The following is a 16319-nucleotide window of genomic DNA, read 5'->3' as shown; positions in this document are numbered from 1 at the left end:
TGAAATGATTTTATCAGTCAGTGTGTCTATGTCTAGTGTCATAGCTTTCTGTCTTAGGCTACATACAACTTGTAAGCAACAGAGTAGTAAGTAGTAGTTAAGTAATATTTTCTTTTTTTAGGGTGTTGATAGTGACCCACAGCAAGTAAAAAGAAGAGGAAGCTTTTGATGTGCCTGTGATGGAGAAATTTCAATAGTAAGGTAAAAAAAAAAAAGACAGAGAACTAATGTGTCCACACCTTAAGTACAGATGTAAAGTTTTATGTGATCCCTGCAAACTGAGGGCACAGTCCTGTTCTTTGCCAACAAATACATGTACCTGTGTCACAAGTGCAGTGACAGCTAAGACAGAACTGCATTCCTCCCACAGAGATACCCTGTTATGATCACTTCTGAAAGTGTACCTGGATGTATTCTGTGCAGGTGTGAAGGTAAATGAAAAATGAATAAGAAAACACTATCAAGCAGGAATAATGGCGGTTACCACAGCTGCTTCAAATAACAAACTGTTTTGGTCAATAAACTTAAGGCTGATGTGAAATGCAAGAGCAAACAATCTGTCCAGACCTACAAAAATATCTTGGTAATGAAAACAATCCCATGCACCAATAAACCACAGGGAAATTTGGTTCAAATACCTGTCCACAGTTTGGAATAACCTCGGCGGCTTGAACGCAGTCCAAGGAAGCCAAAAGGCCTAGTGAGTGACTCTCCCTTGAGAACTCTTCCCCAGGTGGACGTTCTCAGGATGAAACACATCTGTTTATTTTGTCTCTTGGTAACAGAAAATTCAATCCATCACTGGCCTCTGACTACCCATCCTGTTTCCAGTCCTCACAGTATCTGGTAAGCTATGGGGAGATATTTTGTTTTTCCCCACTCGAGAAAATCATCCTTTAAAATGTCAGCGTGATTAATAAGAGATTAATGGACACAGCTCAGCACCTTGTCTGTTCAAATGTCACCTTTTGTGGTGTTTGCCAGTTCTCTTTTCCTGAAGGACACAGAAGGTGACAGTGTTGATCAGACAAGAGGCGCCCAACTGCAGTCGTTGGCACATAAACACAGACACCAACAATTTTCAGTTATACAAGTTAGCCAGAAAAATGGTTTTATCCTTTCTGGAAGAATGTGTAACTCAAGCCTTTCAGCATTTGTGATGTCACATTTGGCTGAACACCATTAATTTGAATGATTGTACTTGTTGCATGTTAGGTGATTAAACATACTCGTGTCAAAATCTTGGTGTTGTATGGAAAGGCTTCTTTCCCCCTGCTAAAACCTGACCTTCGTTAACCGTTCATATAAGGAAGGGGGATTTTATATAGGAATGTCTGTGCAAAGTGAAAATGTCTTATTTCTTATAACCTGCACAGTGAGCCACCAGCCTGCCTAGGCCTGAACTCTGATCTCATGTCTTGTTCAGAAAAAAGCAGACAGCTTTCTAGCACTTCTCACATCAGAACCGTCTTGCCAAGGGCAGTATACATACCCATGCTTCAGAACAATAACACGCCTGAACTTCACTAAATTCAGAAGGTTTTCATTCAAAACTCAGGTTATTTAGACCAAATACAACCAGAGTTTGTAGGATTTATAGGCATCGTTATTTTAATACGCTCAATTTTGAAGGGAGAACAAGTCTGCCAGCACCAAAGATGAAGGCCAAGAACAATCAAAATGTTGTTCATGTTGTAGTATGGTATATAAGTCAAGAGGATGAAATGGATCTATTGAGCTCTGACCTTTATCCATATTATTATGAAGTCAGTGGAAAAAACAGATTAGAAGGATCAGAAGTGACACCAGTGAAGGTGGCAGCTCCGTTTCAAGGCAAATTTCAAGGTTTCAGTGATTTAATTCTATACTGGAATGCATACAAAATGTTTTGCGCTTTTTTGTCAGAATTGTATTGTGTTCCTTTTCTGATTGAAACTTGAGCTTTATAATGAAAAAAAAATGTATGCTTCTCTGTGTTGTCTCAGAGAGGAGGCTGTTGTAGAGCATGTTTTTAAGGTTGATAAAGAAGTTGTATGGCTAAAATATCCAGATTTAAACTCCCCTTCTGTTTTATTTAAAACATAATTTTCAATCCCCAAAACATAAATCAAAGTAGAAAAGCTAGATTGATTGCCAAAACTGAGAATCAAAGGGCCCGGCTTTAGTGATGCAATTAAAATGGGAGCTATAATATAAAGCAGACATAAAAGATTGTGTCTGTTTATGGTTGGAACTACTCTAAAAGATTTAAAATTATTATTCTAATAATAATTCATATTTACATAATTTACATGCTCATTTACATCCATAATGGCACTGCTGGGGAAAGTGTAACAGGAAAAAACACAAGGCAGCTAGTTTGAGATTCCCAAAGTTGCCTCGTTTATAAGTTCACCTGGCTGGATCCATGTCTTCTGTTAAGGATGGCCATATGTCTTGTATACATTACAATTCTGACACTGTAATTGTCAGCTACTGAATAAATGAAAAAAAGCTTAAATTTGAACATTAAAAACCTATATAGAAGAGACTTTTTTGGCAAATGAGTGGGGTCTCCTCTCAACAACAAGGGCAAATGCTCATAGCTTGTTTCATTAAAATTATTTATATTACATGTAAAAAGAGTGCTGCATTAATAAGAATACTTTGGTAAAATCAAGAAAAGGCTAATGAAAAATGTGATCAGGGAAGACAGATAATGAATGTAAGGAGATGCATTATCAAAATAAGGAGAGCTGCATTATGAAGTATACTTTACATTTCTGTTTGAAAAATCCATATTAAACTGTAAGACCAAAATTACTGGTACAAATGGGTCAAATTCTTCCTAAGTGGAATCCTTCCATTTCTCAGTTGTATCTTGGTGTATGTACAAGAGGCCAGACTGGAAAAAGAAACAGAATATGTTATAATACAATAATCAAAAAGGTGGCTAAAAGGGAGTTATTCCGCTGAATTAACCAGATGGGTTTCCATGCCAAGCTATGGTGCTTTTGCTTTTCCTTCCCTCAACAGTAAGGGATCAAATATAATATTTCCTTTTTTTCCATAGCTATCCCAAGTGAGCAGAAGGATAAAGTTATTCATGAAACAATTTAAACAAAACAATTAACACTGGAACTGCAGTTTAGTATGCTGACCATATGCATTAATCCTTGAAAACACAAAGCAAAATATTAATTTCCTTCTCCTGTTGGAAAAATGTTGATTGCTGACATAAGTAACTATTACCATTAAGTGTTAAATTACAGTGATTATTGTTTAAATATTGAAAGCTATGGATGCAGTAAATGATGGAAGAGAACTGACAGAATCCACAGATTTAATCTTAAAATTTTAAAGGCTTCTTTCTTTGAGGGAGAGTTAGTTCTTATTTGGGGTTTATGCATTTTTTTTCTTACAGTTCCACAGTCCTGTCGTGTGAAATTTTAGCGAAGGAGACTAAATCCTTGTCACAGAAGTTATAGAAACAGAAAGAATCAATTTCTTCTCTCATTCCAGAGTGTTGGTAATTACTGCTTTGGGCAACCAAAAGTCTTTGCTAGACAGTGTCCTTTTTCTGACACCGGGGAATGGAATGTTCTGTCATGTGAGGATTTCATCTTTATCATAGGCCAAGAGGTTGTGCCAGTAGGAATGTTATTTTTTAAAGCTAGCTTTTCTGTTGAGATTCCTATGCAATATCTTTTTCCTTCTTTCCTACTTTTCCTTTGTTGCTCACACTTTACGTAGAAGCCAATCTTTTCTTTTGCAAGAGAGCAGAGTTCTTGGAACCATACAACCCTTTCACTAGGAAATCTGTGTTTGCAGGCTGACTAGAGACATAAAACAGATATAAGGAATTAAGTATTCATCCAACTACCACAGCCCTTCTCTTCCTTTAGACAGCATTAGGTTTTCTGGGTACACCACTTGCCATTCAGCACACATCTAAGGCTTCAGCTCCAACAATGAAGCCTATGCTAGCTGTAGCTGGATTTTCAATCATTCAGTATGCTGAAATGAACAAAAACAAGAAAAAAAATGCAGCACAGAATGATGGAATATGTATTAAAGTAGTTCATGGCCTCCACCAAATACTCAATTTACAATGACTTTTAAAGAAAACTTGAATTTTGGTCTCAGAACCATGGAATAAAAATAGCTTATTTTTTCCCCTCCTGGTTGCCAAATGTGAATAAAACAAATCCTATATAAAAATCACATTTCAACATTACTGTTCTTCATGCTGATCCTTTCACGGAAGCTTTTTTCAAAGAATTTTTGTCACATCTACCATGTCATAAATAATCACACTGTTCACAAATACTGCTCTAGAATTCTGACCTTGGGAGTTTGGGATCCTTTTCTTCCTTATATGTGTAAAACACCTATAAATATCTATTCTTACCCAAATCACTATATTCAGGGTTAAATAATTAATTAATTAAAAAGTTAAAGTCATCAGTACTTCTATCATACAAAAAACAGATCATATTTCATTTGGTGAAATGAGCCATTCGCAAAGCTAAAAAATGCCAGTGGAGGACTGGATGCATCTGTTTTAAAGAACCTGTTTGCTTCAATACTAAAAATCATCACTCCGTTGCCAAGTAAAGGCAGAAAATATTCTGTTTGTATAACAACCTTATAATGAGGAGTTTTTTTCACAGTAGAGTTATCATTTAAAGATCGTAAGGAGCCAATGAAGGTTCTTAATTAATTTGAGGATTTCTGTGCCAAGCCAGTAAATATATTTTACCTGATTTACCTGTCAAGAGGAGAAAGGAGAAAGCTTATGTCAAAACCCCAAAGCCTGCCAATATCTGTGTTGAGCTACTTTAAGCACAGGCTATCTTTTTGAGGGCTTTTCCCTTTTAGTTCTCTGTAAATGAAAAGAATTTTCCACTGGGTGAAGAATTGGAGAGAGCTGTCACATAGTTCTCTGGAAAAAAAAAAAAAAAAAAGAAAAAAAAAGATCAAAAAGCCCCCAGATTCAAAGAAAACTTTTGTTCTTCCTGTTAGGCTAAGCTCTTACGCCCTGCTCTATTGTTGCACTGCATTGACTAATATTTTGTGTTCAGATCCAACAGTCTAATTAAGATGTAGAATCTTTTCTTTCTCATATTTTTATAAATACAGATACATAAATATACACAGAGACACACCAACATGTACAAGGTGCTCAGAATATCTGGCCTCTTACCAAAACCCTTCTCTCTCTAGGATTCCTAGGGCTTTATAGCTTTGACATTCTAGAAAGTACTTGCTAATGTAACAACTCTAAAAAATTAGATTTGCGTAAGTTCATTATAGGAAAAGGGCTGGGGTGGTTTTTTTTGAGGTAATGTATGATTTACAATCCACATATTACTTCAGGCAGAATATGCTGTTTCCTTATGTGTTGACAAGATTGCTCAGAATGAGATAGCATCAGACACTGTAAATCTGTATTTTAAATACAAATTGGTCTGCTCACACTGGCCATTTTTCTAACTACTGGAAAATGCCAACAGCCTCTGTGGAGGCAAGAACTATATTTCTGGTTTTTTCCACTTTATTGGAATTGAAAGATAGATTATTTTTATGTGTTTTTTGCAGTTTAATACACAGAAGACTTAAAATTATTGCTACTGTGAGACCTTTAACTATTAAAAAAACATTGGAATACGACCAAAATCTTTGCTAGCAGCCAGGAATAGCCAACAGCATGGAAAACTAGTGTTCTCAATATGGTTTATGATAATCTATGTCAATGCCAATGCTGTTCATTGTGCCCGCTTCCATCAGTAAGAACTTCCTATGGTGATCTGTCATTACTCTCTCTGCTAGTAATAATGTTTTAGTTGTCCAAGATTTTCTTTTCCTAAACATGCTGGTTTACATATTCTATAAAAGACCATCATGACATAACTCCTGATGACTAAGTATATTCATTAATATCTCATGAACATCTACCAACACATTGCCTTTCTCCACTGAAAGGATACATGAAAGCAGTTCAAAATATAACTTCTTCATGCAGTCCACAGTGTGTAATTTATATAATATATCACTGAGTATATAATACATCACTTTTTCTTGAGCACAAAGATGGTGATAAATCTTCCCTTAGCAAATATATTCCTAGAATAGGTCAGTTTGCCCCCAGATATCCTTTAGCATTTGCATTTTTACGCATCTAAACTACAAAATACTCAAGCATGCTTCTTCATATCTCTATACTGAGGCCATGCATCTATTCTGTGCACATATGAAGCACTGACTCTGCTTAAAAGCTATATTAAAATCATCAGGATGCTGTAAGAGATAGCTGCTTTGTCAGTTAATTATCCAGCAAAACTAAAACTTGGTCTGGCAATAAACTTCTCCTTTGTCCCCTCACATTTACTGCTGCTGCTGACCAGTGAAGTCTTAGATCACTATAGCCTATTATATCAAAAAGTAAACCCACTCTCAGCATGTGGATGAGCACTGACATAAGTTGAAAGGCATAAGTCATATTAAGTAAATTTAAGATGACATTAGAAATTTTATAGTCATAATTTTATGATGACTGTGTCCATTTCAGCAACAGTGAGCTTCTTCAGCACATCTATATATACTAATGCCCTGCCTAAATCCAGATATAGTTCTGATCGGTACATTTAAAAAAAAAACAAAACTGCATAATTAAAAAGAGATCTAAATCTTTAGGTCAGTTTAATCACAACAAAATCACAACTTATTCTGAGGATGTGATATCACCCTGTATCCAAAATTTGCTCTTGCACTGCCTTTGAACTAGAGGGTGACGCTAAACCTTTTATCTGATATCTTTCAGTCTTGGGACATGGACAGCAGCTGTATATTCCCCACTATCTCCACACTGAATGAGTGTTACAGGGAACAGAAAAGCAAGATGCACCAAACAGCTGAACAACCATCACATGAACTGGCAAAAGTATCCTCTTTTATTTCAGTTGGAAAATCTACTGTAAACATAGTTTAAAAAGGTGAGGGGGTGTTTTCTCCTTGAGTAGTGCTGGACAACAATATTGCAAAATGTTAACATCGCCCTCCTTGACAGTCAGGTTTGCTAGACAGAAATTGTTTTAAGTCTAAGGCATGGTTAAGTTTAAAAGAAACTTATCTATAACGCAGTTCTTGTCCTAGTTACTGAAGCGATGTGGATTTGTTTAAACACTTGAGGTAAATTCAATTTAAATTTTTAATGCTGCTAATTAGCGAGTGAGTGAGCGTGTGAAACACAGTTTATTGCTGTCTACAAGAATTGGTTGTTGAGGGGTTTTGGGGTTTTGGATTTTTTTTGTTTGGTTGGTTGGGGTTTTTTACCTGAGGGCTGTTTCAAAAGAAATATGAACTTTACGTTCAGGTAAAAGCCTATATTTTTGATAAATTATTTCACCAGGGCAGAAGTGGCAGGACAGGTTCTATATTACTAATCTTCAATTTTGAGCTTAAAGACAATCCTGGGATCTGGTAAGAGTGTATCGACAAGTATGCACAAATGACAAAACTGCTACCCAATTTTACTATATTTCATGATGTGGCAATCCATAGGAGTAAAGTGGCACAGCAAAGGTGTCCAATGGGAAACCTGGGAAAGACAAGAACTAGCTGCATTCAGTAGCACTGTCAGGTATCTATCCATACCGGATTCTTCCTCCTTGGATTACAGAAATTAGGTCCAACATAACCATCAGATTTCAAGTACAATGCTACTGCCACCGACAACTCCACCTAGTCCAGCACCCATCACAAATATCCTCCTGTACTTCCTCTGGGAAGGTGGCCTTAGCGATAAACACCAGTCCCCAGGTCATTCCATGACCTCTGCAAAGCCCCTATAGCCACTTCGTGCCTCAGCTTCTCAAACAACAAAATTGTCTTTTAATTTATGAAATCTGCAATGTGCACTAAGGGTACTAATGGAAGCAAAACCCGATATTAGATTAGAAAGTACCACGGCGGCATGGAACAGTCAAACACCTAACAGCCTCCCTGTGACTCGGAATGGCATTCAAGGGAGAACTAAAATGGCCTGCAATATTTTCATCATTATTAGATTAAGACCTCTAAACAGACAGACAAACAGCCTAGTTTCTGGGTACCTGAAACCAGTGTACAGATCAAAATTTTGTTCTCTTAGAAGCATTTTATAAATATCTGACAACTTGTTTTTGCTCTGCAACTCCTTCCTGTACCACAGCCTATTAACTTTTTCTGTTAGCATATGCCCTTTAAAGATATCTGTGGATGTTTTAAAGCCTTTGAGAGCATGTGTGTGCATGCATGCATGAACTTTCAGTATCTTCTGTAACATTTGGCCTGCATATGGAGAAACCTGTGATTTAAAACCAGCTAAAGATTACCAGACAGGCCTCTAAGCAACACAGAGAGATGAATGTGCCAAGGGACAATTATTAGAAAAAGAGAAGGAGGCTTCTAGCACTCAGTCATGGGTATGTGGTTTATCGCTAAAATAAGCATGTATTTCTTCTTCTAGGAGACCCTCCCCCCCGCCCCCTTTTTTTGTTTAACGTAAAGCAAACAATTTGGTTATTTCTCTTTTCTCACTGTGATCAAGCCAAATAAACTAAGACAACATTTTTCATAAGTAACCACTTACTTTGAATGCTTCCATTTTAAAGAGCCTCTTTTTACAAAGGATATATGACCAGTACTTAGAACAATTAAAAACAGTTTCTAAAGCAGGAAACAGCAAAAATAATTAATTCATGGGCTTTGACACAGCGTGAGCTGGCACTTTTTTCTTGACTGTGAATAAACAACCTGAACTCCCAAGTGACGCAGGTATTTGGCACACAGTTAGGGGTTGAGCACTGCAGGTTGGATTCAAGGCTGCTTGGATTAGATGATATCTACAGGATTTGAAAGCAATTACACATTGCAAACAGTTTTTCCTTCTGAAAAAGTCCCCACGACATTTCATGATTTGTACAGCTGGGTAGCGCTTTCAGTGAATAACGTGCAGTGTTGAGCCCACTTGAAAATTATTTAGAAATTAAGGTAGAAATCAGCAATAGTTTGGCTGAACAAAATCTCCCAAAACCTAAGACACCATCACTTAAATTCTGAAGTGATTGCTTCTAAATTATGCTTCCATTTAGACATCCATCTTTATAGAGGAAAGAAAGAAAAAACAATATATTTTAAAACTCAGCCAAATATTTTTATTTGGGGTGACAGGGTTATACTTAACTGACTGCAGGAAACCATTTCAGATCACCAGGAAAAGATTTTATCTTTGTTTTCACTGAAAAAAAAAAAAAAATAAAAAATTCAGAGCCACCAAGCAATCCTCTCTCTCTGGGAAGCAAGCCTCACTTGCCTTCGCTAGGGTTTTGTTCGTTCCCAGATCCAGCTGCCTCTCTCCTTTTTTGAAATGCAAAAAGGACCAACTCCACCCTACACTTCTGACCACATTTCTTCCTTCACTCAAACTCTTTTTCTTCACCCTAGGCCTCTTCTCCATCTGCCTATTTGCAGCAGCTGGATGTCATCCTTTTTCTGGGGCTGCTCTATCAATCCAGAAGGATCCTGGATACCTGAGTCACAACCTCTCTCTAAATCTTCCCTTCCTTTTTCCCTTTAGTTTATCTGTTTCATGGCTCTTTTGCACAATGAGGATGCTACATAAATACTACATTGTTTTGTTACTGCCTATGTAGAGATAAAGCATTACATTGAAACTCGGGAACGAATTCACAAACATTACCTACAATCCTTTTCTTCTTAAGGCACTGTTCTATGAGGGTGGTACTAGCTTGCCAGTTAAACCAGTAACTGCAGTTGGCAAAAATGCATGCATTTCAAAAAATCTTTAGCTTATACACACAAACTTACTGCCAGCATTGTTTTTTCTTGTAGTATGAGAGCTGCAAAAAGTTTCAGAGAAATAAATACAGAAGCATGCTTCAAAGTTTAAAAACGAGCTCTCAAAACACACATTAATTTATATAAACAAAGATTAAACCAGATTAAGCAGGACCTACATTTAAAAGCCTTCCTGTAGGTGTATGGCTTTTTTTTTTTTTTTTTTTTTTTGAGGAGGAGCAAGTTTGTAATTACCTGTCAAAGAACAAAATAGCAACAGTGTCTGGAAAGAATGCATTATTTAGAGAGTGACTACTTAAGAAAGAGGCTTTCATCACAGGATATATCCCATGCAAACATACAGTTTACCTTGTACCATGAGCTATTTTACTGCAACTTTACTCCTTTCTTGACACTCATTTTTCAACAAAAATAGGCAAAGACTACTCATCAAAACACAACCTCCCACTCCCCCCAAAAAAACCCAACAGAATCTCTGAATGAAATATTAAAACTACTAAAAAGAAATGTTGAAACTACTTTTTAAGTTTGCCTTGAATTCAACTATAAAGGAAAGCTCACAACCGATCATTTTCCACTCACACCACATAATGAAAAACTTACTTGACAAGATGGATTAACATTAAAATGTATTTGGGGACCCTTTACTCCCAGGCATCATGATATAAAAGCACTTAATAAGTAGCAATCACTATGGTACAAAGGTGTGAAATATCAGTTTCCAATAACAGTTTCTTGAATACAGAAGATCAATTAAAGAAAATTCCCATCAGCATAAGTATCAACATTTTCCATTACAGGGGCATTGTTAACAGAACTCAAATTGTTTGCCTTTCCACTTAATGCGGATACATGAGAATGAACTCTTTAATTTCAGTGTCATTGCTGAAGTATATTAGGTCATTCTCCTTCTAAGCTATTCGAGTTCCTGCAACGAGCAGCAAGAAGTGTTTCAAGGCCAAATCTGCTGCTTTTGTGAATGCTATCAGGCCAGACACTCTCCCGTGCGGAGTTTTACTTGGAGAAGGCGAGCTGGGGAACGCTATCAGGAAGCCATTTATAGCTCCCTAATTCTGTGAGCACCTGGTTGAGACGCAGCAGAGCACAGCTGCAGCGCGCTCCGACACCCTCCCCCTTCTTGCCTCTGGTATGCGATCAAGGGGTGGTGGGACAACTGGGTACAGTGGCAAACAGCTTCAGGCACCAGGGGGATTCCCAGGGGGTTAGGGACGAGAAGGTTGAAGCCCCTTTCATTTGCATGCACAAGGCAAGGGTGGCGAGGGTGGTCTTAATGACTTCGGCGTATCTGAATAGGTACATCTGAAGCAAGTGGATCAAACACAGTAAGAATATAAAGCTTCTTGAGAACACACTTCATTGGTGTTGCTGTTACAAATAGCACGCAGGAAGTGATTAATCTTTGCTACTATTACAAACACGAAGCTTCCAGTTTGAGGACTATATATGGAACACCTTTTTCCCCTTGCATTTAAAAATAGGGTATTTACACCATGTTAATAGCCATCTGTCTTACAGATTTTCCTTTTTTCTCTGCTTACAGCATTGTAACCCACAACGTACGTTTTCCCTAACGCCATAAACACACCTTCAGATTGTTCTTTAAAAAAAAAGGGGGAAAAAAACACCTCAACACCCTTCCTCCAAAAATACAATAAAACAACTCCATAGCAGGTGGAGTCAGAAAAAAAAGCAAATTATTTCAGGGGTTTTTTTATTCACTCTGCAATATTCCCCCAACACAAACGTCAAATTGCAGGTGCATACAAAATACTTCTGTTATAACAAGAGCTGCGTATCTTCATAACCAGTGCTTCTCATAATGACGTGTGAACTAAATGCTAACTGGAATAAAATGGACAAAAGCCAAAAAAAGCCCCAAGTGGTAGTTACATACAGAAGAGGGACTAAACCATGTGAGAACAAAAGGTCATGGGGCTGATGGTCCAAAGGGAATCACTGTTTCCCTTTAATTCTCAAACTTCTAGGGCTCCAGGAATAGTGTTGGTGTAGTAATGGGATTTGAGCTCACAGCGGTGAGGGGGTACTGGCTGGCATTGCAGTCGCCATAGTTAATCACCACAGTGAAACAAGGGACAACAGAGGCAGGGATAAAGGTTCAAGAGCAGAAATTGGCAGACTCTTAAAGATTGCAGCTAGCAAAGTTTACATCTTTGTTACTTCCCTTTCATAATAACAGCACGTCACAAACTAGCAAAAAGGGATGAATTGACCCAAGAATTCAGAAGACTTCTTGGAAGAAACAATCACTATGTTCCCTTCCACCCTAAGGTGTCTACATCCAGGCCTTTTTATTTCAAGACCATAAGTTTAAGTTTCTCCATAAACCCATTCTTAAACCTGTCAAGCTCAATGGTAGCTAGAACACTTGCATTCACTACGCCTATGGAATGCTCTACCTTACTGTAGATTTCAGCCTAAACAGACTCATGAACATCTTTACTATGACTGTATTTGCAAAATGCATCTTTCACTCTGAAACTTGACCCTTTAATTTATTTACAGGGAGCAAAAATAATCCCTATAACCTCTGTTTTGTTAATTTAAACAAGACGTGCTCTTTGTGGAGTATATCTAGCTAGGAAAATGGAAGTCTGACCACAGCACAAGCTGGAGAACCTCAAGGAGTTAACTATAACAGAAAGGAAAGCAGATAACAGGTACAAGCTTCCTTGGGAACTTAAAACAGGTGGTCTGGTTACTAATCCATGCTGAAAACGGTGCTACTGTCCTTACATTGCTCGTTACTTGCTTTAGTGAGAGTAAAAGCAGGTAAGGATATCCCTACTTATCTGACAGTCACACAGCTCTGGCAAAACAGACATGAAAAAGTTTAAGGATATGGGGTCACAGTGCATGTCCTTGGATACTAGTAACATTTTGGTTAAGGCAGCACAGAACTCAGAATAAGATTTCTAAGGGGCTGTGGGCATTAGTAGTAATTGGTAATTTAAATAAGCCTACAGCAGCCCATGGAGAAGTGCTGTGCTGGTGGGACCATGAGGACAAGAATGCAGAATATCCTAATCACCAGGCCCGTGATCAGAAATCACCTGTATATGATGTGTCAGTCTCCTTTTAAAAACACACTTTAACATGGCATTTTTCATTATGAATAAAATCTTGACAATTTTCACCGGTTATGTAAAAAGGAACAAATACAAATTGTTTAACATAACATTCTGACTGCAGCTAATGTGTTTTATCTTAGGATTTGCCACACATTACAATGCATTTATGAAAAAGTACGAGTATGAACTAAGTAAACAGTTCACAGTACTTTTCTTCAGCCTTTATGATTTCTATATGGAAGAATTTTTCTACTCCAAAACCTCAAGAGCTAAGGAAGTAAGTCTTACTTTAAATTCATTGGATAGTGAAACATCTTCCTCTGTGCTGACTAGTAAAGGTGAGATTAGTCCCATCTAAATTTTGTCAAATGACAAGCAAGCACCTAGTCTCACCTAGACAGGTGGGATGAACTGCCATCTAGAGGTGTCCCTGCTCCCTTTCTCCTCACTGAAAACAGAGGAACTATAAAACCTGCTTAAACTATATGCTTGACTAGATAGCTAACATCAGGCAAGGTGCCCCTTTATAAAGACTCTCTGCTTTGGGATTTTTTTGTGAAGATTACACGGTTATTTTGATATCATTAGATTTGTATCCTTACCCCTTTCTATATTATTAGATTTGTATCTTGACTCACTTCCTAGTTCTCAAAGTTTCCTATTCGCTGTATGCTGTGATGGACAAGTACAAAAAATGTTACAATACCCTGATTAAGGCCAAGTGCTGCACAGTAATGGCCTTTCCCTTTGCCCACTTCCATTCCTCAACCTTTGCCAACTTGCTCACTGTGGGGCAACTACACTCGTTTTACAATTCAGACGCTGGACACAAACCGGGACTTATGAGGGGTGTTACAGTCTTCCCTTCTTGAGAAACTGCCTTGTGACCTTTTCGAGAAAACTTAATGCCAAGACTGGTATATCCTGTTAATACTACCAAGCAAAAAGTTCAAAGTAATCTCTTCTGCAAGAGTCATTTAATAACACCTTTCCACTTAATCAGCCCAGGATCTTGTTATCTTCCTCACGGAAACTGTTCTGTACAGTAGCATTGCTCCATGCCACTGGCTCAGTTTTCTTGTTAATTTAAGGTCAAGTCTACACAGACGCTATTCCTAACTCTATTTTGCAAGATTTTCCACAGATTTCCTTAAAAATTAAAGTTTCTTGTTATGCTGGGGTTAAGGTGCAGTGGGAAGGGTGTGGGCAAACAGGGAAGGGAGATGACATTTTAAAATGCTTTATAAAACACCAGATGTTGCAGAACCAACGGAGTGGAACAATGTATTTGCAATTATCAAAAGAAGAGAGTTGTTTGTCCGCATTTTTAAAAACTCATGGGATACTTTTAAGTCACTTAGTTGTGGTCTTTCTGTGTGTGAAGAACATAGCAAACGCCCTTATAGATTTGATATTTAAATGACATGCACGACAAGGGAACCACTTGATGTGGTTCAGCATTTGCTCTTGTTACACTCTGTACAATGCTGTAAACATTCCAGCTGCGTGAATAATATAAAAACTATGCAAAAGCATTTTGCCCTTCTTAGTGTATCTTTTTTGTGCATGTTTGAGTTCTATAAAGTCGACATGGGCATATTATAAGGTGATGCCGGAAACGTACTACTGTATAGTTCCAGTAACAGATGTGGGCAGCTGACAAGAAGATGGTACTTTCCAACATGTGCTTACAGCTTCAGTTTCAAAAAAAACTTCCAGCTGCAAGCCTAAGAGCTACACAGATTTACTATTCCATCACTATGAGCAGGATAACCTCTACAATTTTTTATCAATGGTAGAAGTAAATATTTAACACCTAAGCATTCCCTCCAAACGATTAAAGAAAAGGCCATATTCATTTAAAATCAATCTGTTGTGCATCTTAAAGAGCTGTTGTGGATATTTTATGTAACCTGACAGATATATTTGTTTGGGAAACAATTGTGCCTCCACATTACATCACTTCTGCATTGCTCTAGAAATGTTCTGTGGAGGCTAGGAGACAGTCAGAAACCCTGAGCTCTGTGTTCACTCTGCCATTAACCGCCTGTTCTTTAGACAAGTCATTTAATCTCTCTGTGCCTTGGTTTTCCCATCTGTAAAAGGCAGCAGTTGTAAATATTCAGCTGTCTGACAGAGGTGTTGCGAATGCCAAAATATAGTACAACTCTGAAAAGTGACTATGCAAAAAGGCATCTTCTGACTCAAAAAGCCTCTCCCTCGGTGAAACACACATGTGAATTCACATGGCCTATACACCACACAAGACCCATTTTGAGCACTTAAGGAGAACATTGCTATACAGTGGGCTTGTGTAGAGTGATGGATTTCATTCCACAGAGAATACTTAGCCACGTGTGCTGACTTCAGTGGCAAAAAAATATATTTTTATTGATTTTTCTCCCGATAGTCATGCAGAACATAGCCGAGATTGACGCAGCTGCAGATTCCATTCCACCCTGTACTCCTTCGATACAATCATTTACTGTTCTTTCACATAGTGCAGCAACAGTGAGGCAACACTATTAAAGTGTTGGAACTGCCTTCAAATCTCCAAGGGAAAGAATCTGAAGGCAGAGGGATAAAATGAGCCTTGAAGCAAATTGGACTGCACAGGTGTAAATAACTTGGTCAGCAAAATCTCTACAACTGGTGATGATGAGTACATTGGGAAGAATCTGGTCAGCTCTCAGAGCAAATGCTCAGTTTGCAAGGAAAAGCTTATTTTTAGTTGCAAGCAACAATGATTTGATCATGAGTTACTGAGGACAACTAACATGGAAGGTTTCAACACCATTTATGCAGCAGCTTTTCAAAAATCTTTCATGTATTAATACTTGAGAAGTGCTGTAAAATCCTGAGACGAAAGACAATGCAAAAAGTATTGTAATGCCTCTCCTTTGGGTTTTTTTGTCATTTACAGGAAAACAAATCTTTGCTTCTTAAGAATTCATCTGCTCCTTATATTCCCATTGTTTGTGTTTGTGACATAATCATTTCCACAGCAACTAATTAGGAGAAATCAAGAATTATGGCCTGAGATGAGGCCTGTAAGGAGCAAATGAAATCATACGTGTGTTACATAGGAGACTTCTTAATGGAATCTTCTATCTAGCTAAAAAAATGAGACTGGAAACCTGCAATATACTATGCAAGTTCATTTGTTTAAACTGAAGAGCAAATTTTCACCTAAGACAAAACTGTGACTTTTATTCACTGGCTCATTTCCTTCTTGCACATGTAGCGCATGATTAAGAAATAGGAATGAATGGAGAAAGTCAGATCAAAAGTCCACGCAGTTCAGTGGTCAACAGAAGAATGTCCAGTTATAGGGTGGACAAATATGTGGAGATACTTTTCCAGCATACT

The 16319-nt window shown here is 37.7% G+C and overlaps 1 protein-coding gene across 7 annotated transcripts in view; it reads right to left on the bottom strand.

Annotated features, from left to right (window-relative positions):
- Positions 1-16319, bottom strand: part of SUGCT (succinyl-CoA:glutarate-CoA transferase) — a 338348-nt gene that overhangs the window by 88267 nt on the left and 233762 nt on the right. The window contains exon 13 of one of the 7 annotated variants that reach the window (XM_055806144.1): positions 9239-9259. The exons of the other annotated variants lie outside the window; for them this stretch is intronic. Within the exon in view, the coding sequence (XP_055662119.1) occupies positions 9257-9259 (3 nt within the window). The 3' untranslated portion in view covers positions 9239-9256. Of the gene's footprint in view, positions 1-9238; positions 9260-16319 lie in introns of those variants that run through there. 7 annotated transcript variants of the gene reach the window in all.

This window comes from Falco peregrinus, chromosome 5 (genome assembly GCF_023634155.1).
Source record: "Falco peregrinus isolate bFalPer1 chromosome 5, bFalPer1.pri, whole genome shotgun sequence".
Taxonomy (NCBI): Eukaryota; Metazoa; Chordata; class Aves; order Falconiformes; family Falconidae; genus Falco; species Falco peregrinus.
Note: the sequence above shows the minus strand (reverse complement) of the source record. Positions and strands in the feature narration are given on the sequence as shown.